The 26,603-nt window shown below is 39.8% G+C and overlaps 1 protein-coding gene across 1 annotated transcript in view; it reads right to left on the minus strand.

The window, feature by feature from the left end:
* Nucleotides 1-17,169: 17,169 nt before the first annotated feature.
* Nucleotides 17,170-26,603, minus strand: part of LOC130955264 (uncharacterized) — a gene marked incomplete at both ends in the record, with an annotated part of 143,993 nt that continues 134,559 nt past the window's right edge. The window contains one exon of the mRNA XM_057882093.1: nt 17,170-18,047. Within this exon, the coding sequence (XP_057738076.1) occupies nt 17,170-18,047 (878 nt within the window). The remainder of the gene's footprint in view (nt 18,048-26,603) is intronic.

Below are 26,603 nucleotides of genomic sequence, written 5' to 3' on the forward strand. Positions count from 1 at the left end.
TTTAAACAAATAATAGCCTCAATCACATGCAAGCATATAAACATAATAACTATTGGATATATAGGATGAGACAAAATATAGATTACAATCATAGAGAAGTAAACACACAAGAATAAAATAATTATGGTTAAATAATGTAACCATGCATAAAGGCTCAAATTTTTCACAGGTTGTGTGTTCTTTAGCTCAAAAATCATGTTCCAAATACAACTTCAAGCAGATTTATCCTAAAAATTAGGATCAGAATTAGTGAAATTTTGTTCTAAAGATTTTTTTTTTAGGAGACACTTATTGTCTTTTCCATCAAGTAGAACATGCATGCAACTAACCTATTCTAAGAAAAAGAAAATCTAACTAAAATATCCTAATTTATTGGTGCTAGGGAAGAGAATTTACCTCCGGAAGTCAGGTACTGACCGACCTCCCCACACTTAAGGCTTTGCACCGTCCTCGGTGCCATCTGTCAGGAACAATGGTGGGCTGGTGGCAGTGTCTCCACAGTCGGGGCCGTCCTGGCTCCCTGTGCTGGTGAAGGACGTGGAGTCCGGGGTGTCTAAGTCTCTGCAATCTCCTCGAAGCAGCACCTTGAAGTGTTTGAATCGGCGTTGGTTGCGGCGCTCACGGAGCTTTGCTTTCTTTTTATGTTGGTCCAACTGCTTCAGTATCTGATGTAGCAGTTGACTGGTAGATGGTGGAGGAGCTGTAGCATCCTCTGAGGACTGGCTGGTAGTGGCAAGTGGTGGCCTAAGATATTTCCTGTTAGGAACATATTGATCATCCCGTGGAAGAATGGCTTTGGTGTCCCCAGCTCTGTAGGATACTCCGGCTGCTAAGATGAGATCAGAGACCAATGCGGGAAAAGGTAGGTTGCCCGCGATCTGCACATGTTCCATAGCATTATGGATATGTCGCGGTAAATTGAGAGGCTGGTTTATGAGGATGCACTATAGTAGAACGGTCATGTCTGCGGTGAAGGAGGACTCACGAGTACTCGGAAAGACGTAATGGGACATGATCTGTGCCCATACGTGAGCCTCTAAGGTAAGGGCGGAAACCGAGATTCCCTTAGGACGGGAACGATGGTATCCAAAGATCCATTTGCTGCCAGGGCGAGCAATAACTCTGAGAACAGCGTCCCAGTCAAAAGTGTATGCCTGGCGCTTGGTTGCGGCTTTTTGAAAAGCGTCTAATCCTTCTGGAGCAGGTGAGAGATCTAAGGCCTGCTGTATGGCTTCTTCTGTAATGGGGACTTGTTTCTGGCATAAATAGATGGACTGCAGAGTCGGCAGGTGGAAGTTGGAGTAGAACTCAACAACCCAAGAAAGATTAACCTGTCGTGGCTGTCACAGTAAAAATCCCCAGTGTCTATGCGCAATTTGTGGCTCAACAAATTCAGCGATATGAGGCGGAAGGATAAGAAGGTGTTCGTTGTTGTAATTTCGAGCTGCCAGAATAGGAAACATCTGCTCACATTAGCAATTTGGGAATCGTGCAGTGTCCTTGGCTGGGAAGGCTCGTTCCTTTTCATCAACCTTGATAATCCTTTTAATTCTCTTTGTTGAGGGCTTGACTGCAGTTGAAGAAGGTTCTGCCACTAATGCTCTCTTCGTTCCTTTCCTTGCTGTGGGTTTAGGGGTAGCCTTCTCTTTGCCTTTCTTGGTGGCCATTCTGAAAAAGGGAAGAGAAAGTAAGTTAGATCCAAAGAAACAAAGCAAGGAAGGAGATGGAGTGGGTAATAAACAGTGCACGGTGCAGATGAATGAAATAAACACATGGTCTAGACAACATGTGAAAAGATCAAGAAAGAAAATAGGGTAGGTGCACAAAAAGGGAAGTAGATGCAAGATAATTATCGGCATGCCGGCAAGGACATGAGTAGCATAGATCAAGCATCACTTCGTAACAAATTAACAATTTGTATTGGCAATTAAATTGGATTAATAAAATAGTAAAGGAATTTTGTGAAAAATATGCATGGAGTAGTAGAATAGGATAATGTAGAAAAGTGCATGATGCCATATGGGCCTTTCCACAAACACATAGCATGCATGGTAAATAAGGCATAGAAAGTATTAAAGTAAACATGCAAGTAATCCCTTTTTTTTTAGAATAAGATATAAGTGCCAAAAAAATTACAATAATCCACAAGCAAATAATGAGGAATGATGGCTCAAATAAATATGCTAGCACCATGTAAAGAGGAAATAAGAAGAAAGAAAATAATGATAAAGAAAAGAAAAAGGAAAGAAAAGAAAATAACATCTAAAATAAGAATAATGATAAAAAGGGAAGAAGGAGGGAAGGAAAGAAAACCTTGTTAATGGAGGTGAGAGAAAGAGAGAGTGAAGGGTGGGGTAGAAGGGAGAAGGGAGAAGGGGGAAATAAGGAGGGAAAAGAAAAATTAGGATTTGGATGAGAGAAAGATAAGATAATTTGGCAGTTTTGGTGGAGCTGTGCAGCGCAAGCGACGCGGCCGCGTGGAGCACGCGTTTGCGTGATTGCGCTGTAAGGTAGGTGACGCGGTCGCGTCAGTCACGCGGTCGCGTGACCCATATTGTGCTTCTAGCGCGAGTACAGCCTCGCGGCTGCACAACTCTCTGTTCAAATTGATAAATTTGCCAAAATTGGGGTGACGCGATCGCGTGGGGCATGCGATCGCGTGAGTGGGCTTTTTAGAGGAATGTGACGCAGTCACGTGGGTCACGCGGTCACGTGGGTAGAATTGTGCATTCAGCACCATTCCAGCACCACTCCAGCACAATAATTTGTGCACCCTTTTACGTCGAAATCCAGGGCACGCGGCCACGTGGGGCATGCGATCGCATGGAAGGTCAGGAATCCCATGTGACGCGGACGCGTCCGTGACGCGGTCACGTGGGATGATTTGTGCCATTGGCACGCCTCCAGCCACGCTCCGGCGTGACTCTCTCTACGCTTTTTATTATCTCACCTCTTCCTACGACGCGGACGCGGACGCGTCGCTGATGCGGTCGCATCGCGCAGCTTCTTTTTTTTTATAAAAAGTGCGAATGCAGATGCATGAAGGCGCTAATAAAGAGAAGAGTTATTGATTAGGAAAAACTAAAGATAAAAAGAAAAGAACGATCATACCATGGTGGGTTGTCTCCCACCTAGCACTTTGCTTTAACGTCCGTAAGTTGGACGCTCCAGTAGCTCAATCTTCTGGCCTGTAGGGATCTTCCGAGAGGAAGATCTCAAGCTCCTTATTTTTTTGCAGCTTCTCTCCATGGTACAGCTTCAGACGTTGTCCATTAACTTTAATAAGTTCAGAGCGTGAAGGGTGGCTTAGGTGATAAACTCCGTATGGTTCGGCCTTCTCTACTCTGTATGGACCTTCCCATTTCGATCTCAACTTGCCTGGCATGAGTCTTAGTCGAGATTTGTAAAGGAGGACTAAATCCCCAGGTTGGAACTCTTTCCTCCTAATGTGCTGATCATGTACAGCCTTCATCTTTTCCTTGTATATTCTTGAGTTCTCATAAGCTTCTAGGCGAAGGCTCTCCAGTTCTTGCAGTTGCAACTTCCTTTTAGCTCCAGCTTGCTCAATTCCCATGTTACACTCCTTGACTGCCCAAAAGGCTCTGTGCTCTACTTCAACTGGGAGATGACAAGCTTTTCCATAAACTAAGTGGAAAGGGCTCATTCCAATGGGTGTTTTGTATGCTGTCCTGTATGCCCATAGTGCATCTTGTAGCCTGGTGCTCCAGTCTTTTTTGTGAGGTTTGACTATCTTCTGCAAGATACGCTTTATCTCTCTGTTTGACACCTCGGCTTGCCCATTGGTCTGAGGATGGTATGCTGTTGCGACCTTATGAATTATCCCATGCTTCTTCATCAATCCTGTTAGTCTCCTGTTACAGAAATGGGTGCTTTGATCGCTCACGATTGCTCGTGGTGACCCAAAGCGGCAAATAATATGGTTTCTCACAAAGGAAACAACAGCGTTAGCATCATCAGTGCGGGTAGGAATGCTTCCACCCACTTGGAAACATAATCCACAGCTAATAATATATAAAATTGACCATTAGAATTTGGGAACGGACCCATGAAGTCAATGCCCCAAACATCAAAAATTTCACAAAAAAGCATAAATTGTTGAGGCATCTCATCCCTCTTGGATATATTACCAAAGTTTTGGCATGGAAGACAAGATCTACAAAACTCAGCAGCGTCTCGAAAAAGAGTAGGCCACCAGAATCCACAGTCTAAGATCTTTCTAGCTGTTCTTTGAGGGCCAAAATGTCCTCCACTCTCAGATGAGTGACAGGCCTCCAAAATGGACTGGAATTCTGATTAAGGTACACAACGTCTAATTACCTTATCAGCACCACATCTCCACAAATATGGGTCATCCCATATATAATATTTAGACTCACTTTTCAGCTTGTTCCTTTGATGCTTAGAAAAATGTGGAGGAAATGTGCGGCTAACTAGATAATTAGCTACAGGTGCATACCAAGGTGCTACCTCAGATACTGCTTGCAGGTTATCGAATGGAAAATTATCATCTATAGGAGTAGAATCATCCTTAATGTGCTCAAGGCGACTCAAGTGGTCTGCCACTAGATTCTGAGTACCACTCCTATCCTTTATTTCTAAATCAAATTCTTGTAAAAGCAATATCCAACGTATGAGCCTTGGTTTGGACTCCTTTTTCGCTAATAGATACTTCAAAGCTACATGGTCCGAATACACTACTACTCTAGTACCAAGTAGATAAGCTCGGAATTTATCCAGAGCAAAAACAATAGCAAGAAGCTCTTTCTCAGTAGTAGTATAATTGGACTGGGCAGCGTCTAAAGTTTTAGACGCATAAGCAATAACAAAAGGATCCTTACCTTCACGCTGAGCCAGCGCTGCTCCTACTGCATGGTTGGAAGCATCGCACATGATTTCAAATGGCTGGCTCCAGTTTGGTCCTCTTACAATGGGAGCTTGAGTCAGGTTGGTCTTCAGCTTATCGAACGCTTGCTTACAATTTTCACTGAACTCGAACTCAATATCCTTCTGCAGCAATTTGGATAAGGGAAGTGCTACCTTACTGAAGTCCTTAATAAATCTCCTGTAAAAACCTGCATGGCCAAGGAACGAACGGACTTCCCTCACAGAGGAGGGGTAAGGTAAATTGGAAATAACATTCACCTTTGCTGGGTCTACAAAAATACCAGTATTAGATATAACATATCCTAATACAATCACTTGTTTAACCATAAAATGACATTTTTCAAAATTCAATACAAGGTTTGTATTGACACATCTATCTAATACTCTAGATAATCCATCTAAGCAAAGGCTAAAAGAATCACCATAAACGCTAAAATCATCCATAAAAACTTCCATACAGTCCTCAATGAGATCAGAAAAAAGACTCATCATGCACCTCTGAAAAGTAGCTGGTGCATTGCACAAGCCAAAGGGCATTCTCTTGTAAGCATAAGTCCTAAAAGGACATGTAAAAGTAGTCTTTTCCTGATCCTCAGGAGCTATATGAATCTGGAAATAACATGTGTAACCATCTAAAAAGCAATAATGTGATTTACCTGACAGGCGATCCAGCATTTGATCAATGAATGGAAGAGGGTAGTGATCCTTGCGAGTAGCTTGGTTGAGACGCCTGTAATCAATGCAGACTCTCCAAGCGTTCTGTACTCTGGTCGCTATGAGTTCTCCATGCTCGTTCTTCACTGTAGTGACTCCAGACTTCTTGGGCACCACTTGTACTGGGCTAACCCATTCACTGTCTGAAATGGGATAAATGATACCTGCTTCCAATAGTCTGGTCACTTCCTTTTTGACAACTTCCAAAATCATAGGATTCAGTCTTCTCTGGGGTTGGCGGACAGGTCTTGCTCCTTCCTCTAAAAATATTCTGTGCTCACATACTTGAGGGTTGATGCCTACAATGTCTGCCAAACTCCACCCAATTGCTTTCTTGTACTTCCTCAGCACATTAAGTAGCTGCTCTTCCTGTTCAGGAGTGAGATCCTGTGCAATAATAACTGGAAACTTCTGCCCTTCTTCAAGATAAGCGTATTTGAGATGTGGAGGGAGAGGTTTCAATTCAATCTTCTGGTCATGGGCGGGCTCTGGGTTATCTGGAGCTTGTGAAAGTTCAGAAGTGTCCTTATTGTTAGTTAATGGAGTCCCCACACTTGGACTTTGTTCTGCGTACTTTTCTTCCAGCTCTTCCTGGTGAATTTCAGCTACAGCTTCATCTATGACATCGCACTGAAAGATGGAATGATCTTCTGGAGGGTTGTTTGTGACTCCATTCAAATTGAAGATTACTATTCGGCCATCTACTTCAAAAGAATATGTTCCTGAAAAAGCATCCAACTTGAATCTTGATGTCTTCAGAAATGATCTGCCAAGTAGGATTGATGATGGCTTATCTGAGTCATTATTGGGCATCTCCAAGATATAGAAATCAGTGGGAAATGTGAGCCCTTTAATGTTCACTAAAACATCTTCAGCAACTCCAGCTACTGTAATAATGCTTTTATCTGCCAACACAAAACGAGCTGCCGACCTTTTTAAGGGAGGGAGCCTTAAAACATCATATACAGATAAAGGCATAATACTAACACATGCTCCCAAATCACACATGCAATCATAAATTACTACACCACCAATAGTGCAACTAACTATACAAGGACCTGGTTACTACATTTTTCAGGTAAACTTCCCATTAAAGCAGATATGGAACTTCCTAAAGGAATAGTTTCTAATTCATTAATTTTGTCCTTATGTATACATAAATCTTTTAGAAACTTTGCATATTTAGGTACCTGTTGAATGACATCAAAAAGGGGAACAGTTACCTCAACCTCTTTGAAGATTTCTACCATCTTGGGGTCAGGTTCCAACTGCTTTCTGGGCTTCCTTGCAAGTTGTGGAAATGGAATGGGAGTGGTGTTTTCTGCAGTGTCTGCGCCTTTTGGTGCTTTCTCCTGTGATTGAGCTTCTTCTCTCTCAGCTATGTCTTGTATGTCCTCTTCCTCTTCAACATCTTCTAATTCCACAACCTCTTCAGCTGAGGCGTGTTCTGGTGGGCTTGGCTCCTCCTGACTTCTCTCATGCAGTGTGGTTCCAGACCTTAGGGTGATGGCATTAATACCACCCTTTGGGTTGGGGAATAGTTGAGAGGGGAGTCCACCAGAGCTTGAGGACTAGTTATTGGAATTTTGCGTTGATCCCATCTGTGAGACAAGAGTTTGTAAAGTAGAAGCGAAAGTATTCAGAGTTGCTTTAATACTTTCTTCCATAGCCTGATGTCTCTGATCAATGGCTTACAGTAAGTCAGCATTAGGGGATGAAGAGATGCTAGTGGTCTGAGAGGTTTGCTGAGGGGCTTGAGGTTGTCTTAAATGAGGTGCTCTGTAAGGTTGATTCTGCTGCCTGTTTTTATTGTTATTCCACCTCTGATTTCTATTGTTATCTCTGCCTCCTCTATTAGAATTGTTCCTCCAACCCAGGTTAGAATTGTCTCTCCAGCCTTGGTTGGAATTATCCTGCCATCCTTGGTTGTAGTTGCCACCTTGATTGTACCCTTGATTGGGGCGGTCATAAAAGTTGTGAGTGGCGGCTACAGTATTGTCTTCTGGTTGGAGCTACGGACACTCATCGGTATAGTGACTATAATCTGCACAGATGCCGCACACTCTTTGTGGGACTAACTGCTGGCTGTGCTGTGGTGGAGAAGGCTGAACTTGCTGAGATTGTTGCTGATTCAGTTGCATCTGCTTCAGCAAGTTAGTAATTTCACATAGATTCTGGGCTATAGCGGTAGTCTCTGTATTAGTGGATACCTCTGCAACAGCTCTTGACTGACTTTGTCTCTGCCTATGATTCCTAGTAGAGTCAGCTAAGTCTCTAATCAATTGCCATGCTTCGTCCGTAGTCTTGTGCTTTTTCATAGAACCATTGCAAGCACCTTCCAGTGTGGTCCTATCTTGAGGTCTCAGACCCTGTGTAAAGTAACCGAGTAAGACTATCTTGTCAATCATATGATGGGGACATGCATTTCGAAGTGTATTGAAGCGTTCCAAGTATTCATAGAGGGTCTCAGATTCGTCCTGGACGATCCTTCCTTAGCTTATCAGCAATTTCAGCTGGAAAAAATTTATCCAGAAATTCGCTCCTAAGTGTATCCCAGTTGGAAATAGTTTCTCTGGGCTGAGTGTAGTACCACTCTCTTGCCTTTTCTTCCAGAGAAAACGGGAAGGCTTTTAGTAGAATAGAGATTTCATCAGCTCCATCACGCTTAACAGTAGAGCAAGCGGTCTGGAAATCCCTGAGATGCTTGATAGGCTCTTGAGCAGGTAAGCCATGAAATTTAGGCATCAAGTTGAGTAGTGAAGATTTTATTTCAAAATCTACAGCTACTACTGGGTGGTGCGCCTGGAATGGTTGGAGCATAAAATCAGGGGCTCCTTCCTCCTGGATGGTGACTCTTCTGGGTGCTGCCATGTCACCTGCACGTAAATGAACTGGATCAGTAGACAGGGGGGTTGTTTCTTCCTTAAATGACGGTTCAGGTTTGTCCTCAAAGAGGAGTCGCCTACACCTAGCTCGCCTTATATGCGAAAGAGTTCTTTCAATTTCAGGATCAAATGCTGGCAAGCTTGGATCAGGAAGCGAACGCGTCATTTAACGAAAGAAACGTGCAGTTCATATTGATAGAATGAAAAGAAAAAATTGCAATAGAAATAAATACCAATCAATAAATTAACACACTGTTGCAACTCCCCCGGCAACGGCGCCAAAAATTAATGATGCGGAAATCGGTGAATTAAAAATTATGAAAATGTGTACGTTGCAAGTATAGTTCTTAACTCACCGAAAATCCGCTTATCAATTTAAAAATATGTCACAGAAATTCAAATTTTAAATACTGGGAGTATGAATCCCAGGTCGTCTCCCAACGAGTTGCAGGAAGGTGTGTTGTTTTATTAATCAGATGTTTTCAAAAAGGTTTGAGTTGAATAACAGAAAATTAAATTGATGAATTTGAACAATGTAAATAAAAGCCATGATTGGGATTTGATTATTTGGAGTCCCTATTATAGTTGGAATGCTCTCAAGATTAATTGATAATTAAAAGTTATTCTGTTTGGTTATCCTTTACTAGGCAAAGGAAAGTCAAACAAGTTGGAATGCTACGTCTGTTCACAAGTTGCAACCTACTTAATTAAAAGGGATTGGTGTTAGTGACTAGAAGGAAATCCAACAGTAAACCCAATTACAATCTTTCTTTTAAGCCTTCCAACTTAATTGGTTCCTTTCAATCAACTCCCCATCAAGTTAGGGAACTACTCGCTCATTGTGAATAATAAATCCATAACATATGAAAGGGAATCAAAAGAAGACATGATTATTGGAAGGTAAAATGGATTAAAATGAAAGAAATAATTCTTGTATTAAATAATCATAAAAGTATTCCAATGACAAAATTGAACAAGGCAAGGAACATGGAAGAAATAAACCAAGTTAAGAGAACGAACTAGAATGACGAAGTCTTGATGAGGAAATAACTCTTCTCAATATCCTAATGCAAAAGTAGTAGAAAAAATAAAAAATCCCAAAAGTATCAAATTGTGTAGATAGAAAACCTAGAGGAGGAGTAAAACTAGATCTAAAAACTAAAAACTATGTAGAATGAATGTTGTTCGTTTCTGCATGTTCTCTGGCTCTAGTCTGCTGTTCTGGGCCGAGAACTGGGTCAAAACAGGGCCCAAAATCGCCCCCAGCGAAATCTGCAGATTATGCAGATCGCGCATGTCACGCGATCGCGTCATCCATGTGGACGCGTCATTTGCGTTTTTCCGCGCCACGCGTTCGCGTCGTCCACGCCTCCGCGTCACTTGTGCTTTTCCTTTCCGCGCGAATGCGTGAGCCATGCGGCCGCGCCGCTGCGATTTCTCCTCTTCTGCGCGAACGCGTGAGCCATGAAGCCGCATCACTTCTCGCTGGTTGTCTCCTCAATTTCTTGTGTTCCTTCCATTTTTGCTAGCTTCCCTTCCAATCTCCAATTCATCCATGCCCTATAAAGCCTGAAACACTTAACACACAGATCACGGCATCGAATGGGATAAAGGAGAACTAAAATTCATAATAAAAAGTCTTTAGGAAGCAGTTTTCAACCATGTAATAATTCCAGGAAGGAAATATAAATGCATGCTAAATTAATGAATAAGTGGGTAAGGATCATGATAAAACCACATAATTATACACAATATAAACCATAAAATAGTGGTTTATCACTACTTCACCACCTTCAAAGGCTAACTGACACCGAGCTCGCCTAATATGCGAAAGAGTTCTTTCGATTTCAGGATCAAATGCGGCTAAGCTCGGATCAGGCAGTGAACGCGTCATTCAACGAAAGAAACATACAACTCAAGGTAATAAAATAAAATAAAATGCAAATAAATAAATTCCAACCAATAAATTAACACACTGTTGCAACTCCCCGGTAACGGCGCCAAAAATTGACGTGGCAGAAATTAGCCGATTAAGAATTTATAGAGAAAACAGTGTTGCAAGTACAATTCTTAACCGACTAAAATTCGCTTATCAATTTAAAAAAGGTTGTCACAATTTTAGAATAAAAATACTGGGAGTATGAGTTCCAAGTCGTCTCCCAACGAGTTGACAAAAGAGTGCTATTTTGTTAATCAGAAGTTTTCCGAGAAATTTTTGAGTTTGAGAAACAAAAAAGTAAATAATTGTAAATTTAAGCAACAGAAATTAACGAGAGAAAGTATATAATTCGAATAAAAGCCTTGACCGGAAGGAGATTAATTGGAAGTTTTATCCTTGTTGAATTTTCCCAAGTGTAATAATAAAAGGTTATTGTTCTATTTGGTCATCCCTTATATAATAAGGGAAAGTCAAGTAACTAACCAACTAACCCTATCGCTCGCGTCCTAATCCTTTCCTAAGAAAGGATTAGAGTCGGAGACTAGAAAGTCAGCCAACAACTCCCAATTAAAATTAACACTTGAGTATTTCAACTCAAGGTTCTCCTTTTAATCAACTCCCAATCAAGTTAGGAAACTACTCCATTAACATGAATATAACCTTCACAGAATTAAAAAGGGAATAGAAGGAAAACATGATAAACAATAACTGAAAATTAATTAAAAGTAAAATTGGTTCTTTGCATTAATGAATCCCAAGATCATAAACATACTTATCCAAACAGGGTTAATGGGCAATAAAAGAGAAAGGGAATAGGAAAACAAACTAGAATAATGAAGCTTCAATGGAGGTAATGACTCTTCTCAATATCCAAAGCAAAAGCAATAAAACTCTAAAATACTATGAATGTGAAGAAAACCTAGAGGAAGTAGTAGAATTCTCTCTATGATTCAAAACTAAAACTAAAACTATGCGTAATGAGAATATGTGTTGAGTCGCTGCTGTCCCCTGGCTCTAATCTGTGTTTCTGGGCCGGAAACTGGGTCCAGACTCGACCCAAAATCATCCCCAGCATTTTTCTGCAACTGCCATACGTCGCGCATATCATGCGTGCGCGCCAGGTGCGCACGCGCTTCGATTGTCCTCTTGCCTGTTGCGCGTACGCGCCTGTTGCGCGTACGCGCCTGTTGTGCGTACGCGCCAGGTGCGCGTACGCGCCAGGTGCGCGTGCGCGTCGAGGTGTGAATGCGCTAATGTGCGCACCCGCGTCGCTCCTCGCTGGTCAGCTCCTTTGTTTCCTTGTGTTCCTTCCATTTTTGCAAGCTTCCTTTCCATCCTCTAACCCATTCTTGCCCTATAAAGCCTGAAAACACTTAACGCACAGATCACGGCATCGAATGGTATAAAGGGAAATTAAAAATATATAATTTAGATGTCTAGGAAGCAAATTTTCAACCATAGAATAAAATTGGGAAGGAATTGTAAAATCATGCAAATCATATGAATAAGTGAGTAAAAAGTTGATAAAACCACCCAAATTAGCACAAGATAAACCATAAAATAGTGGTTTATCAGTACCTCTTTGAAAACCTTTTTTAATAAGAAAGAGCTAAGTCTTTCATACCAGGCTCTAGGAGCTTGTCTCAAACTATAAAGAGCTTTTAAGAGTTTGTAAACATGGTTTAGAAAGACTTTGTTTTCAAAACCGAGACGTTGAGCCTCATATACCTTTCTCTCAATAATACCCTTTAAAAATGCACATTTGACATACATTTGAAAAAGTTTATATCCTTTTGTGAGCGGCATAAGCAAGTAATAATCTTATTGACTCCATTCTTGCAACTGGAGCAAAAGATTCATTGAAGTCAATGCCCTCTTCTTGATCATACCCTTGAGCCACTAGCCTTGCTTTGTTTCTTGCAATGCTATCATCCTCACCCAACTTGTTTTGAAAGATCCATTTGGTTTCCGTCACCTTCTTTCCATTTGAGATTGGCACCAATGTCTAAACTTCATTTTTCTCAAATTTGACCAATTCTTCTTTCATTGCTTTGACCCATGATGGATCATCAAGGGCTTCCTTCACAGATGAATAAAAATTTGAAACTTGACAAGTTAAAAAAAATTGTCAAGCATTAAATTTTTTTTAATGGACGAAACTGAGATAATTTATTAGCCCGATCCATGCAGTAATATAAAATTAAATACATTCCGTTTGAATTGAGATTTTCTCCAACATGATTATGATTCTAAATATTGTAAAAAAATGATTACAATAATAATCCTGGGACAATTTATTTGTGAAAATATATGTCTATCTCAAACAAAAAATGGACTAGAACTAAAATTAAAATCGGGACAAGTTTTAATTGTTAAAATAGATTCCATATTAATAAGATCAGCTAATACCTATTTGACGACTCCAGGAGCAACAATTCATGGGCATTTTAGAGAAATCTTTTTTGAAGGAGATATATTAGTAACATTTATATCTAAAAAATAAGATCAGGTGATATAACCCAAGTTCTTCCAAAAGTGGAATAGGTATTAGAAGTTCGTTTGATTGATTCAATATCGATTAACCTAGGGAAGACGGTTGACTCTTGGAATGAACATATAACCAAAATTCTCGGCATTCCTTGGGGATTAAGAAATAATAGCAAGATCATTTTGTTCCACCTTTCTTCTATTTGAAGATCTTGTGGTGACTCCTTGTGATGGATCTCCAATTATGAATTCTTGTGGATAGTTCTCCAGGAACTTCCATTCTTTGAATTTGGGTGTGGTGAGAGTATATCCAGTCTGATCTGGTTCAGCATTGTTGAGAGTTTCAGAATTTTCTACTATGGTAGGTGGTGCACGAAATTGCAATCACACTTTTGCAATCCCGCACAACTAACCAGCAAGTGCACTGGGTCGTCCAAGTAATACCTTGCGTGAGCAAGGGTCGATCCCACGGAGATTGTCGGCTTGAAGCAAGCTATGGTTATCTTGTAAATCTTAGTCAGGATATCAGAAATTATCAGGATTGATTGTAAAAAGCAAAAGAACATGAAATGGTTACTTGTTTTGCAGTAATGGAGACTAGGTTGAGGTTTTGGAGATGCTCCATCTTCTGAATCTCTGCTTTCCTACTGTCTTTCTTCATCAAACACGCGAAGCTCCTTCCATGGCAAGCTGTATGTAGGGTTTCACCGTTGTCAGTGGCTACCTCCCATCCTCTCAGTGAAAACGTTCCTATGCTCTGTCACAGCATGGCTAATCATCTGTCGGTTCTCGGTCAGGCCGGAATAGAATCCATTGATTCTTTTGCGTCTGTCACTAACGCCCCGCCTGCTAGGAGTTTGAAGCACGTCACAGTCATTCAATCATTGAATCCTACTCAGAATACCACAGACAAGGTTTAGACCTTCCGGATTCTCTTGAATGCCGCCATTAGTTCTAGCTTATACCACGAAGATTTTGGTTAAGGAATCCAAGAGATATCTACTCAATCTAAGGTAGAACGGAGGTGGTTGTCAGGCACACGTTCATAGTTGAGAATATGATGAGTGTCACGGATCATCACATTCATCCGGGTTAAGAACAAGTGATATCTTAGAATAGAAGCAAGCATGATTGAATAAGAAACAGTAGTAATTGCATTAATCCATCAAGACACAGCAGAGCTCCTCACCCCCAACCATGGGGTTTAGAGACTCATACTGTGGAAAGTACACAAAGAAACGTGTAAAGTGTCATGAGGTGCTGATACAATGTCAAAAGATCCTATTAATAGTAAACTAGTGACCTAAGGTTTACAGAAATGAGTAAATGACAGAAAAATCCACTCCCGGGCCCACTTGGTGTGTGCTTGGGCTGAGCAATGAAGCATTTTCGTGTAGAGACCTTTTCTGGAGTTAAACGCCAGCTTTTATGCCAGTTCCAGCGTTAAACGCTGGAATTTCTGAGGCTGATTTGCCACGCCGGTTTGGGCCATCAAATCTTGGGAAAAGTATGGACTATTATATTGCTGGAAAGCCCAGGATGTCTACTTTCCAACGCCATTGAGAGCGCGCCAATTGGGCTTCTGTAGCTCCAGAAAATCCACTTCGAGTGCAGGGAGGTCAGAATCCAACAGCATCTGCAGTCCTTTTCAGTCTCTGAATCAGATTTTGCTCAGGACCCTCAATTTCAGCCAGAAAATACCTGAAATCACAGAAAAACACACAAACTCATAGTAAAGTCCAGAAAAGTGAATTTTAACTAAAAACTAATAAAATATACTAAAAACTAACTAGATCATACTAAAACATACTAAAAACAATGCCAAAAAGCGTATAAATTATCCGCTCATCACAACACCAAACTTAAATTGTTGCTTGTCCCCAAGCAACTGAAAATCAAATAAGATAAAAAGAAGAGAATATACTATAGACTCCAAATTATCAATGAAACTTAGCTCCAAATTAGATGAGCGGGACTAGTAGCTTTTTACCTCCGAACAGTTTTGGCATCTCACTCTATTCTTTGAAGTTCAGAATGATTGGCATCTATAGGAACTCAGAACTCAGATAGTGTTATTGATTCTCCTAGTTAAGTATAATGATTCTTGAACACAGCTACTTATTGAGTCTTGGCCGTGGCCCAAAACACTCTGTCTTCCAGTATTACCACCGGATACATGCATGCCACAGACACATAATTGGGTGAACCTTTTCAGATTGTGACTCAGCTTTGCTAAAGTCCCCAATTAGAGGTGTCCAGGGTTCTTAAGCACACTCTTTTTGCCTTGGATCACAACTTTATTTCTTTCTTTTTCTTTCTTTTTCTTTTTCTCCCTTCTCCCTTTTTTTTCGTTTCTTTTCCTCTTTTTTTTGTTTTTTTTTTTTTGTATTCACTGCTTTTTCTTGCTTCAAGAATCACTTTTATGATTTTTCAGATCCTCAGTAACATGTCTCCTTTTTCATCATTCTTTCAAGAGCCAACAATTTTAACATTCATGAACAACAAATTCAAAAGACATATGCACTGTTTAAGCATACATTCAGAAAACAAAAAGTATTGTCACCACATCAAACTAATTAAGCTAGTTTTAAAGATGAATTCGAAATCCTGTACTTCTTGTTCTTTTGTGATAAGAACAGATTTCATTTAAGAAAGGTGATGGATTCATAGGACATTCATAACTTTTAAGGCATAGACACTAAGACACTAATGATCATACGACACAAACATGGACAAACATAAACATAAATTTTTGAAAAAAAAAAGGAAAATAAAGAACAAGGAGATTAAAGAACGGGTCCACCTTAGTGATGGCAGCTTGTTCTTCCTCTTGAAGGTCTTATGGAGTGCTTGAGCTCCTCAATGTCTCTTCCTTGTCTTTGTTGCTCCTCTCTCATGATTCTTTGATCTTCTCTAATTTCATGGAGGAGGATGGAATGTTCTTGGTGCTCCACCCTTAGTTGTCCCATGTTGGAACTCAATTCTCCTGGGGAGGTGTTCAGTTGCTCCCAATAGTCTTGTGGAGGAAAGTGCATCCCTTGAGGTGAATCTCTCCATCTCCCATGACTCGGAGGTGGAAGCTTTTACCTTCCCTTTCCTCTTTCTAGAGGTTTCTCCGGACTTGGATGCCATAAATGGTTATGGAAAAACAAAAAGCAATGCTTTTACCACACCAAATTTAAAAGGTTTGCTCGTCCTCGAGCAAAAGAAGAAAGAAGGGAGTAGAAGAAGAAGAAATAGAGGATAGGGAGGTGGCTTTTGTGGTTCGGCCATTATGGGTGGGTTTGGGAGGTTAAGTGGTTTGAATTTGAATGGTGAGGTAGGTGGGGTTTTATGAAGGATGGATGTGAGTGGTGAATGGGTGAAGAAGAGAGAGGGTGGTGGGGTTGGTGGGGATCCTGTGGGGTCCACAGATCCTGAGGTGTCAAGGAAAAGTCATCCCTGTACCAAGTGGCAAGAAAATTTGCGTTCTGTGCCAAATCTGGCGTTAAACGCCGGGCTGGTGCCCATTTCTGGCGTTTAACGCCAGGTTCTTGCCCTTTCCTGGTGTTTAACGCCAGTCTGGTGCCCCTTTCTGGCGTTAAACGCCCAGAATGGTGCCAGGCTGGGCGTTAAACGCCCATCTGCTAGCCTCACTGGCGTTTAAACGCCAGTGATTTCTTCCTCCAGGGTGTGCTGTTTTTCTTCCTATTTTTCTTTCTGTTTTTGCTTTTTCAATTGATTTTGTGACTTCTCATGATCATCAACCTATAAAAAACATAAAATAACAAAGGAAATTAGATAAAATATAACATTGGGTTGCCTCCCAACAAGCGCTTCTTTAATGTCAGTAGCTTGACAGTGGGCCCTTATGGAGCCTCACGGAGGCTCATAGCAATGTTGGAACCTCCCAACACCAAACTTAGAGTTTGGTTGTGACCTCCCAACACCAAACTTAGAGTTTGACTGTGGGGGCTCTGTTTGACTCTGTTTTGAGAGAAGCTCTTCATGCTTCCACTCCATGGTTACAGAAGGAGAACCTTGAGTCTTATAGTTTGCACTGTCTGCAAGCCACTGAGCTTCCTGAATAGCAAATAATTGCTCATCTGGAAAGGCTTCAGAGATCTCAGTAGGAGGGAGAGATGCTCCTGCTACTGGTTCTATCCGGGACAAGTGATCAGCTACTTGATTCTCTGTCCCTTTTCTGTCTCTTATTTCTATATCAAACTCCTGCAGAAGCAACACCCATCTTATGAGCCTGGGTTTTGAATCCTGCTTTGTGAGTAGATATTTAAGAGCAGCATGGTCAGTGTACACAATCACTTTTGATCCTACTAAATAAGATCTGAACTTGTCAAGGGCATAAACCACTGCAAGTAACTCCTTTTCTGTGGTTGTGTAGTTCTTCTGTGCATCATTTAGAATACGGCTGCCATAATAAATGACGTGCAGAAGCTTACCATGCCTTTGTCCCAGTACTGCACCAATGGCATGGTCACTGGCATCACACATTAGTTCAAATGGTAATGTCCAGTCTGGTGCAGAGATGACTGGTGCTGTGACCAGCTTAGCTTTCAGAGTTTCAAACGCCTGCAGACACTCATTATCAAAAATAAATGGAGTGTTAGCAGCTAGCAGATTACTCAGAGGTTTGGCAATTTTTGAAAAATCCTTTATAAACCTTCTGTAGAATCCTGCATGCCCCAGAAAGCTTCTGATTGCCTTAACATTGGTAGGTGCTGGTAATTTTTCAATTACTTCAACTTTAGCTTGATCCACCTCTATTCCTTTGTTTGAAATTTTATGCCCAAGGACAATTCCTTCAGTTACCATAAAGTGACATTTTTCCCAGTTTAAAACTAGGTTGGTCTCTTGGCATCTTTTCAGAACAAGTGCTAGATGGTTAAGGCAGGAGCTGAATGAGTCTCCAAATACTGAAAAGTCATCCATGAAGACTTCCAGAAATTTCTCTACCATATCTGAGAAGATAGAGAGCATGCACCTCTGAAAGGTTGCAGGTGCATTGCACAGACCAAAAGGCATCCTTCTGTAGGCAAATACTCCAGAAGGACATGTAAATGCTGTTTTCTCTTGGTCCTGAGGATCTACTGCAATTTGGTTGTAACCTGAGTAGCCGTCCAAAAAGCAGTAGTATTCATGACCTGCTAGTCTCTCTAGCATCTGGTCTATGAATGGTAAAGGAAAATGATCCTTTCTGGTGACTGTATTGAGCCTTCTGTAGTCAATACACATGCGCCACCCTGTAACTGTTCTTGTAGGAACCAGTTCATTCTTTTCATTATGAACCACTGTTGTGCCTCCCTTCTTAGGGACAACGTGGACAGGGCTCACCCAGGGGCTGTCAGAAATAGGATAAATAATCCCAGCCTCTAATAACTTAGTGACCTCTTTCTGCACCACCTCCCTCATGGCTGGATTTAGCCGCCTTTGTGGTTGAACCACTGGCTTAGCATCATCCTCCAATAGGATCTTGTGCATGCATCTTGCTGGGCTAATGCCCTTAAGATCACTTATGGACCACCCAAGAGCTGTCTTGTGTGTCCTTAGCACTTGAATTAGTGCTTCCTCTTCCTGTGGATTTAGAGCAGAGCTTATGATCACTGGAAAGTGTCACCTTCTCCCAGAAATGCATATTTCAGGGATGGTGGTAGTGGCTTGAGCTCTGGTTTAGGAGGTTTATCTTCTTCTTGAGGAATTTTCAGAATTTCTTTTATTTCCTTTAGTTCCTCCAGATCAGGCTGAACATCTTTAAAGATGTCATCTAACTCTGATTCAAGACTTTCAGTCATATTGACCTCCTCCACCAAAGAGTCAATAATATCAATGCTCATGCAGTCATTTGATGTGTCTGGATGCTGCATAGCTTTGACAACATTCAACTTGAACTCATCCTCATTGACTCTAAGGGTTAATTCCCCTTTTTGGACGTCAATGAGGGTCCGTCCAGTTGCTAGGAAAGGTCTTCCTAGAATGAGAGTTGCACTCTTGTGCTCCTCCATTTCCAGCACTACAAAGTCAGTTGGAAAGGCAAATGGCCCAACCTTGACAATCATGTCCTCAATTATGCCTGATGGATATTTAATGGAGCCATCAGCAAGTTGGAGCCATATCCGGGTTGGTTTGACTTCTTCAGTCAACCCAAGCTTTCTGATAGTGGATGCAGGTATTAGATTGATGCTTGCTCCAAGGTCACACAGGGCTGCCTTGGTGCAAGCACCTTCTAATGTGCATGGTATCATGAAGCTTCCTGGATCTTGAAGCTTTTCTGGTAAGCTTTTCAGGATGACTGCACTGCATTCTTCAGTGAGAAATACTTTTTCAGTTTCTCTTCAATCCTTCTTATGACTTAAGATCTCTTTCATGAACTTAGCATAAGAAGGTATTTGCTCAAGTGCCTCTGCAAATGGAATCTTTATTTCAAGAGTCCTTAGGTAGTCTGCAAAGCGGGCAAATTGCTTATCCTGCTCCGCTTGGCGGAGTTTCTGAGGATAAGGCATCTTGGCTTTATATTCTTCAACCTTAGTTACTGCAGGTTTATTCCTTACAGAAGTGGTTGGAGAAGCCTTTTTAAAGGAGTTATTATCAGCACTCTCAGGTGTCTAATTCCCCTTTTGCGTTTGAACGCCAGGATTGGGTGGAAAATGGGCGTTTAACGCCAACTTTTCCCCCTTTTCTGGCGTTTGAACGCTAGAACTGGGCAGGGAATGGGTGTTTAACGCCAGTTTTCCCTCCCTTTCTGGCGTTTGAACGCCAATAGCATTCCTCTCTGGGCTCTTACTGTCCTCAGAGGGATTTTGGATAGTGGTTTGGCTATCCTCTGTCAATTGTTCCTTATTTGGCTTTTTGCCACCTTGAGCAATGTTATTCAATGTCTTCCCACTCCTCAGTTGAACTGCTTGGCATTCTTCTGTTATCTGTTTAGATAGTTGCTGCCTTGTCTGATTCAATTGTGCTTCCATATTCTTGTTAGCAATTTTAGTTTCTTGGAGCATTTCTTTAAATTCAGCTAACTATTTTGTCATCAGGAGCAATTGTTGATTAAGCTCAATCATCTGTTCTTGAGGATTAGGATCAGTGGCTACTGCCATGACTTCCTCTTTTGGAGAGAACTCATTGCTAGAGTATAAATATTGGTTTCTAGCAACAGTGTCTATAAGCTCTTGAGCTTCTTCAATTGTCTTCCTCATGTGTATAGATCCACCAGCTGAGTGGTCTAAAGACATCTGAGCTTTTTCTGTAAGCCCATAGTAGAAGATGTCTAACTGTACCCATTCTGAAAACATTTCAGAGGGGCATTTTCTTAGCATACCTCTATACCTCTCCCAGGCATTATAAAGGGATTCATTATCCTCTTGTTTAAAGCCTTGGATGTCCAGCCTTAGCTGTGTCATCCTCTTTGGAGGGTAAAAGTGATTCAAGAATTTGTCTGATAACTGTTTCTATGTCTTTATGCTTGCTGTAGGTTGGTTATTCAACCACCTTTTAGCTTGATCTTTTACAGCAAATGGAAACAGTAATAGTCTGTAGACATCCTGATCTACCTCTTTATCATGTACTATGTCAGCAATTTGTAAGAATTGTGCCAGAAACTCAGTAGGCTCTTCCTGTGGAAGACCGGAATACTGGCAATTTTGCTGCACTATGATAATGAGTTGAGGATTTAGCTCAAAGCTGCTTGCTTTGATGGGAGGTGTACAGATGCTACTCCCATATGCAGCTGTAATGGGGTTAGCATATGACCCCAGAGTCCTTCTGGACTGATCAATTCCACTTAGGTCCATAATGGATAAAGGGGAATGATATGGATTGCAAATGGATAAAATATTTTTTTTTTAAAGAATTAGACGAAAAAATAAAATAAAATAAAAGGAAATTAAGATAAAAATTCGAAAATCAAAAAGAAAATAAGATCAAAGCAAATTGAGAACTGAATCAATTAGTTAAATAAAAAGATTTTGAAAAGAGCAATTAAAAAGATATGATTGAAAAATTTTTATGAAAAAGATTTGATTTTTGAAAAGAGGAAATAGAAAAACAACAAAATGACACCAAACTTAAAACTTTTAGAAAATCAAACTCTAATTTTCGAAATTTTTAAGGGAAAAACACAAAGAGGACACCAAACTTAAAATTTTTATGAATCAAAAAGGGACTAAGAACATGCAAATTCGAAAATCAAAAGAAAAGCAAAAGCATGCAATTGACACCAAACTTAAAATATGAAACTAGACTTTAAACCAACAAAAAAAAATAAATAAATAAAACAGTCCTAATCTAAGCAACAAAATAAGCCGTCAGTTGTCCAAACTCGAACAATCCCCGGCAACGGCGCCAAAAACTTAGTGCACGAAATTGCAATCACACTTTTGCAATCCCGCACAACTAACCAGCAAGTGCACTGGGTCGTCCAAGTAATACCTTGCGTGAGCAAGGGTCGATCCCACGGAGATTGTCGGCTTGAAGCAAGCTATGGTTATCTTGTAAATCTTAGTCAGGATATCAGAAATTATCAGGATTGATTGTAAAAAGCAAAAGAACATGAAATGGTTACTTGTTTTGAAGTAATGGAGACTAGGTTGAGGTTTTGGAGATGCTCCATCTTCTGAATCTCTGCTTTCCTACTGTCTTTCTTCATCAAACACGCGAAGCTCCTTCCATGGCAAGCTGTATGTAGGGTTTCACCATTGTCAGTGGCTACCTCCCATCCTCTCAGTGAAAACGTTCCTATGCTCTGTCACAGCATGGCTAATCATCTGTCGGTTCTCGGTCAGGCCGGAATAGAATCCATTGATTCTTTTGCGTCTGTCACTAACGCCCCGCCTGCTAGGAGTTTGAAGCACGTCACAGTCATTCAATCATTGAATCCTACTCAGAATACCACAGACAAGGTTTAGACCTTCCGGATTCTCTTGAATGCCGCCATCAGTTCTAGCTTATACCACGAAGATTCTGGTTAAGGAATCCAAGAGATATCTACTCAATCTAAGGTAGAACGGAGGTGGTTGTCAGGCACACGTTCATAGTTGAGAATATGATGAGTGTCACGGATCATCACATTCATCCGGGTTAAGAACAAGTGATATCTTAGAATAGAAGCAAGCATGATTGAATAAGAAACAGTAGTAATTGCATTAATCCATCAAGACACAGCAGAGCTCCTCACCCCCAACCATGGGGTTTAGAGACTCATACTGTGGAAAGTACACAAAGAAACGTGTAAAGTGTCATGAGGTGCTGATACAATGTCAAAAGATCCTATTAATAGTAAACTAGTGACCTAAGGTTTACAGAAATGAGTAAATGACAGAAAAATCCACTCCCGGGCCCACTTGGTGTGTGCTTGGGCTGAGCAATGAAGCATTTTCGTGTAGAGACCTTTTCTGGAGTTAAACGCCAGCTTTTATGCCAGTTCCAGCGTTAAACGCTGGAATTTCTGAGGCTGATTTGCCACGCCGGTTTGGGCCATCAAATCTTGGGCAAAGTATGGACTATTATATATTGCTGGAAAGCCCAGGATGTCTACTTTCCAACGCCATTGAGAGCGCGCCAATTGGGCTTCTGTAGCTCCAGAAAATCCACTTCGAGTGCAGGGAGGTCAGAATCCAACAGCATCTGCAGTCCTTTTCAGTCTCTGAATCAGATTTTTGCTCAGGACCCTCAATTTCAGCCAGAAAATACCTGAAATCACAGAAAAACACACAAACTCATAGTAAAGTCCAGAAAAGTGAATTTTAACTAAAAACTAATAAAAATATACTAAAAACTAACTAGATCATACTAAAAACATACTAAAAACAATGCCAAAAAGCGTATAAATTATCCGCTCATCAGTAGGAGACAAAACAAAATTGTCTCCTGCATTTTGATTTGTAGAATCAGGATCAGGGACTTCTTGCAAGGATTTTGATTTTTCTTGATTTTTAGTTCCATTCTGATTCTGTTCACCGTGATTTCCTGCATCATTATCTTCTACAATACTTGAAATTGAGTTAGATTCATAAAAGATAACATGAATAGTCTCTTCAATGGTCCTATGTTCATTGAGGTATACTCTATACGCTTAGCTAGTAGTTGAGTATCCTACAAAAGTACTTTTATAAAATTTTGGATCAAATTTTTTAAGATTGTCTTTTGTTTTTAAAATAAAATATTTACATCCAAAGATATGAAAATACTTAAGATTAGGAGAAATTCCTTTCCATAACTCATATGGAGTTTTCTTTAAAAACTTTCGAATGATGGTTCGATTTAGTATATAACAAGTTGTGTTCACAACTTCAACCCATAAGAATTTTAGTACATCAATCTCACAAAGCATGGCGCATGCCATCTCTTGAAGACTTCTATTTCTCCTTTCAACAACCTCATTTTGTTGAGGTGTTCTTGGATATGAAAAATTGTGAGATATACCAAATTCATCACAAAAAGATTCAAAGTCTTGGTTTTCAATCTCTTTTCCATGGTCATTTCTAATAGAAGCAATTTTTAAATATTTTTTATTTTGAATCTTTTTGCATAATGCAGTAAAGGCTGAAAAGGCATCGTTCTTGTGAGCTAAGAATAGGACCCAATCGAATCTAGTGTAGTCATCGACCACAACTAAGCCACAGTGTTTACCTCCTAGACTTTGAGTTCTAGTAAGACCAAAAAGATCAATATGTAGCAATTTCAATGGTCTTTTAGTAGAAACATCTTCCTTGGATTTAAAAGAATTTTTAGTTTGTTTATCTATTTGACAAGCATCACAAGTGATATCTTTGTCAAATTGAATTTTAGGAAGACCTCTAACTAAGTCTTTTTTTGACAAGCTTAGAGATTTGGAACATACTAGCATGTCCTAGTCTCTTATACCATAACCGCTTTTCTGATTCCATGAAAGTAAAGCAAGCTACATTTTATTCTTTAAGTTCCTCCATTGTAAGACCATAAACATTGTTACATTTTTTGCAATAAACAAGACATCACCATAATTTTCATCAACTACCAAGCATTCCAACTTCTTGAAAGTAACCCAATAACCCAAATCACACAGTTGGCCAATGCTAAGTAGGTTGTGCTTTAATCCTTCTACCAAAAATACATTATCAATAAAAGTGGAAAAATTCTTACCAATTTTACCTACAGCTATTATCTTCCCTTTGCCGTCATCATCGAAAGTCACAAAACCACTATCATACTTGTTGATTTTGATGAAGAATGTGAATTTTCTGATCATGTGCCTTGAGCATCCACTATCCAAGTACCACATGTCATTCTTCTTCTTGAATACTAGGCAAATCTGCACAACACTTTAGGTGAGGTAAGGTATCCAAATCAATTTGGATCCCTTAATGTTAAACTATCTTGGTTGTCCAAGAGCATTGAAATCTCTAACAACCTTGTACACTTTATTCCTAATTTTTCTTTCAAAAATGAAATAATGATGTGAGATGAATGTCCATGTTTCTTGAAAGTTAAACATTGATTGCTTTTTACAGAATTTTCAAAGTGATGTGAGGTTTGAAATCTTGTCTTTGGAAGATGAGGCTTCCTTTTTCAAATCTGGTTTCTCAAAAATAGTTTTATATTTATCCAAATATTCCAATCTAGATTTTTCAAACAATGGTCTTTGACTAACTAATAATTTGTCTAAGTTACCGAAATTTTTGGCAAATTTAGCTATGTCTTAATTTAAGTCTTGAATTATTTTGTGCAACCTTTCATTTTCATTAATGTTGTCCAGCATAGAAATAACTAAATGATTGCCTTTAAAAGTTTTGAGTTCATATTTAAGCCTTTTATTTTTTTCCATTAAATCAACAGCATTTTCAACTTCATTCAATTTCTCTTTGAGGTATGCATTTTCAGCTTTAAGGAATCAATTTTAATTTCAAGTTCATGACATATATCTGAACCATTTCTAATATGTCCAATTAAATCATCAATCATTTGACATATTTTAGCATTAGTTAAGAGAGGAAGTTCAACCTCTTCGACTTCATCGTGATCAGTCATGAAGCACGTATGAGCTTCATCTTCAGAATCTTCTTCTTCTTCTTAGTCATTTTTCAGATCCTCCCACGAAACCATTAGCACCTTCCCCTTGTCCTTTCTCCTCTTGTCTTCTTTCTTGAGCTTGGGACAGTCATACTTGAAATGATCAGCTTCCTTGTAGTGATGACAAATTATTTTGCTAAGGTCTTTCTTCGGTTCATTTGAGCTTGAACCCTTACTTTTTCTTTTGCTTCTCATGAGCCTCCTTAGCCTCCTAGCAAAAAATACAATTTCACCATCTGATAAACTATCATTGGAATCATCTTCCAATGACTCAATAGTAGATTTTAAGGCTATACCTTTTCTTTTTGGGTCACAGTTTATGTGTGTGGTTTTATAGGCAAAGTATTTTTCTCTCAGTTCATCATAGGACATTTATTTTAGGTTACCACTCTCAGCTATAATAGTATCTTTTGCTTTCCACTCTTTGGTAAGATTTCTCAAGATTTTTCTCACTAGCTCTTGTTCAGTGTGAGTTATCCCCACAGCATTCAAGCTATTGATGATGACCAAGAATCTATCGAATATTTCATTGATGGTTTCTCTTTCCTTCATAGCAAACATCTTATATTCTTTTCTCAGCATGTCAATCTTTGTTTCATTCACTTGTTTAGTGCCTTCATGAGTGACTTAGAGTTTATCTCAAATCTCTTTTACTGTTTTGTACCTTGATACCTTCTGGAACTCCTCAAAACTAATTAAACAGAGCATCGTGTTGATTACTTTAGCGTTCAGCTCCACCTTTTTCTTCGCTTCATCATTCAATTCAGCTTTCTCTTTGGGTGACACAACTTCTTTTGCGCTTGTTTTTGTTGAAATTTGTGGACCATTCATAATGATATTCCAAATATTGTAGTCTACTGATTGAACAAATATCTGCATTCTTTCTTTCCATTAGTTGTAGTTCTTTCTGTTGAAGAAGCGAGGTCTATTGTTAGATTGACCTTCCGTGAGTGTGTAAGCCACGAAATTCGAACCCAAGTTGTTGGCCGTTGTGGATCTTTGCTCTAAGCTATGAAGCTTGATTTCCTTGAGACCAAAGTTCTAACGACAATTGAAGGTTTGTAAATGGCCTAGAGAATGGGGTTGAATCTATGGCATCCTTTTGATAACCTTTTTGCTTATGCTTCTGACTAGAATAAGAATTTAGTTGTTGCTTAGTCTGCCAAGTAAAAGTTTAGGAGACAATTTTATTTTGTCTCTTCACAATGAGTTCAGGAACAGAGCAACGTTGTTGTTTGAGGATAGATGTGACTTCAAAAATATAGATAATGCAGGATACATTTTTGTTTTATCTCTTATCACAGAAAACAAAAAGGGAGTAGAGAAGAGAAAATCACATAGCCATGTATCCTAGTTCAGCTACCATGTGCAATGTGACCTACATCCAATCTCTCTCATAACAATGGTAGAATATTTCACTATCTTTCAAAGATTAAAAACACTAATTTTTCTAGGATTCAACCCAATCCTATCTAGGACAAACCGAATTCTACCAAAGCTAGATTTGGCTACGTTCACTCCCTAGACTTGCAATTACTAAGTGCTCATTCAACTTAGCAAGGGAATCTCCTCAAGATCATATATACAAAACAAAAAAACATACAAAAGAGTTTTGATATAATTTTCTAGCTTTTATC

The sequence above is a fragment of the Arachis stenosperma genome, chromosome 10, assembly GCF_014773155.1.
Source record: "Arachis stenosperma cultivar V10309 chromosome 10, arast.V10309.gnm1.PFL2, whole genome shotgun sequence".
NCBI classification, from domain to species: Eukaryota; Viridiplantae; Streptophyta; class Magnoliopsida; order Fabales; family Fabaceae; genus Arachis; species Arachis stenosperma.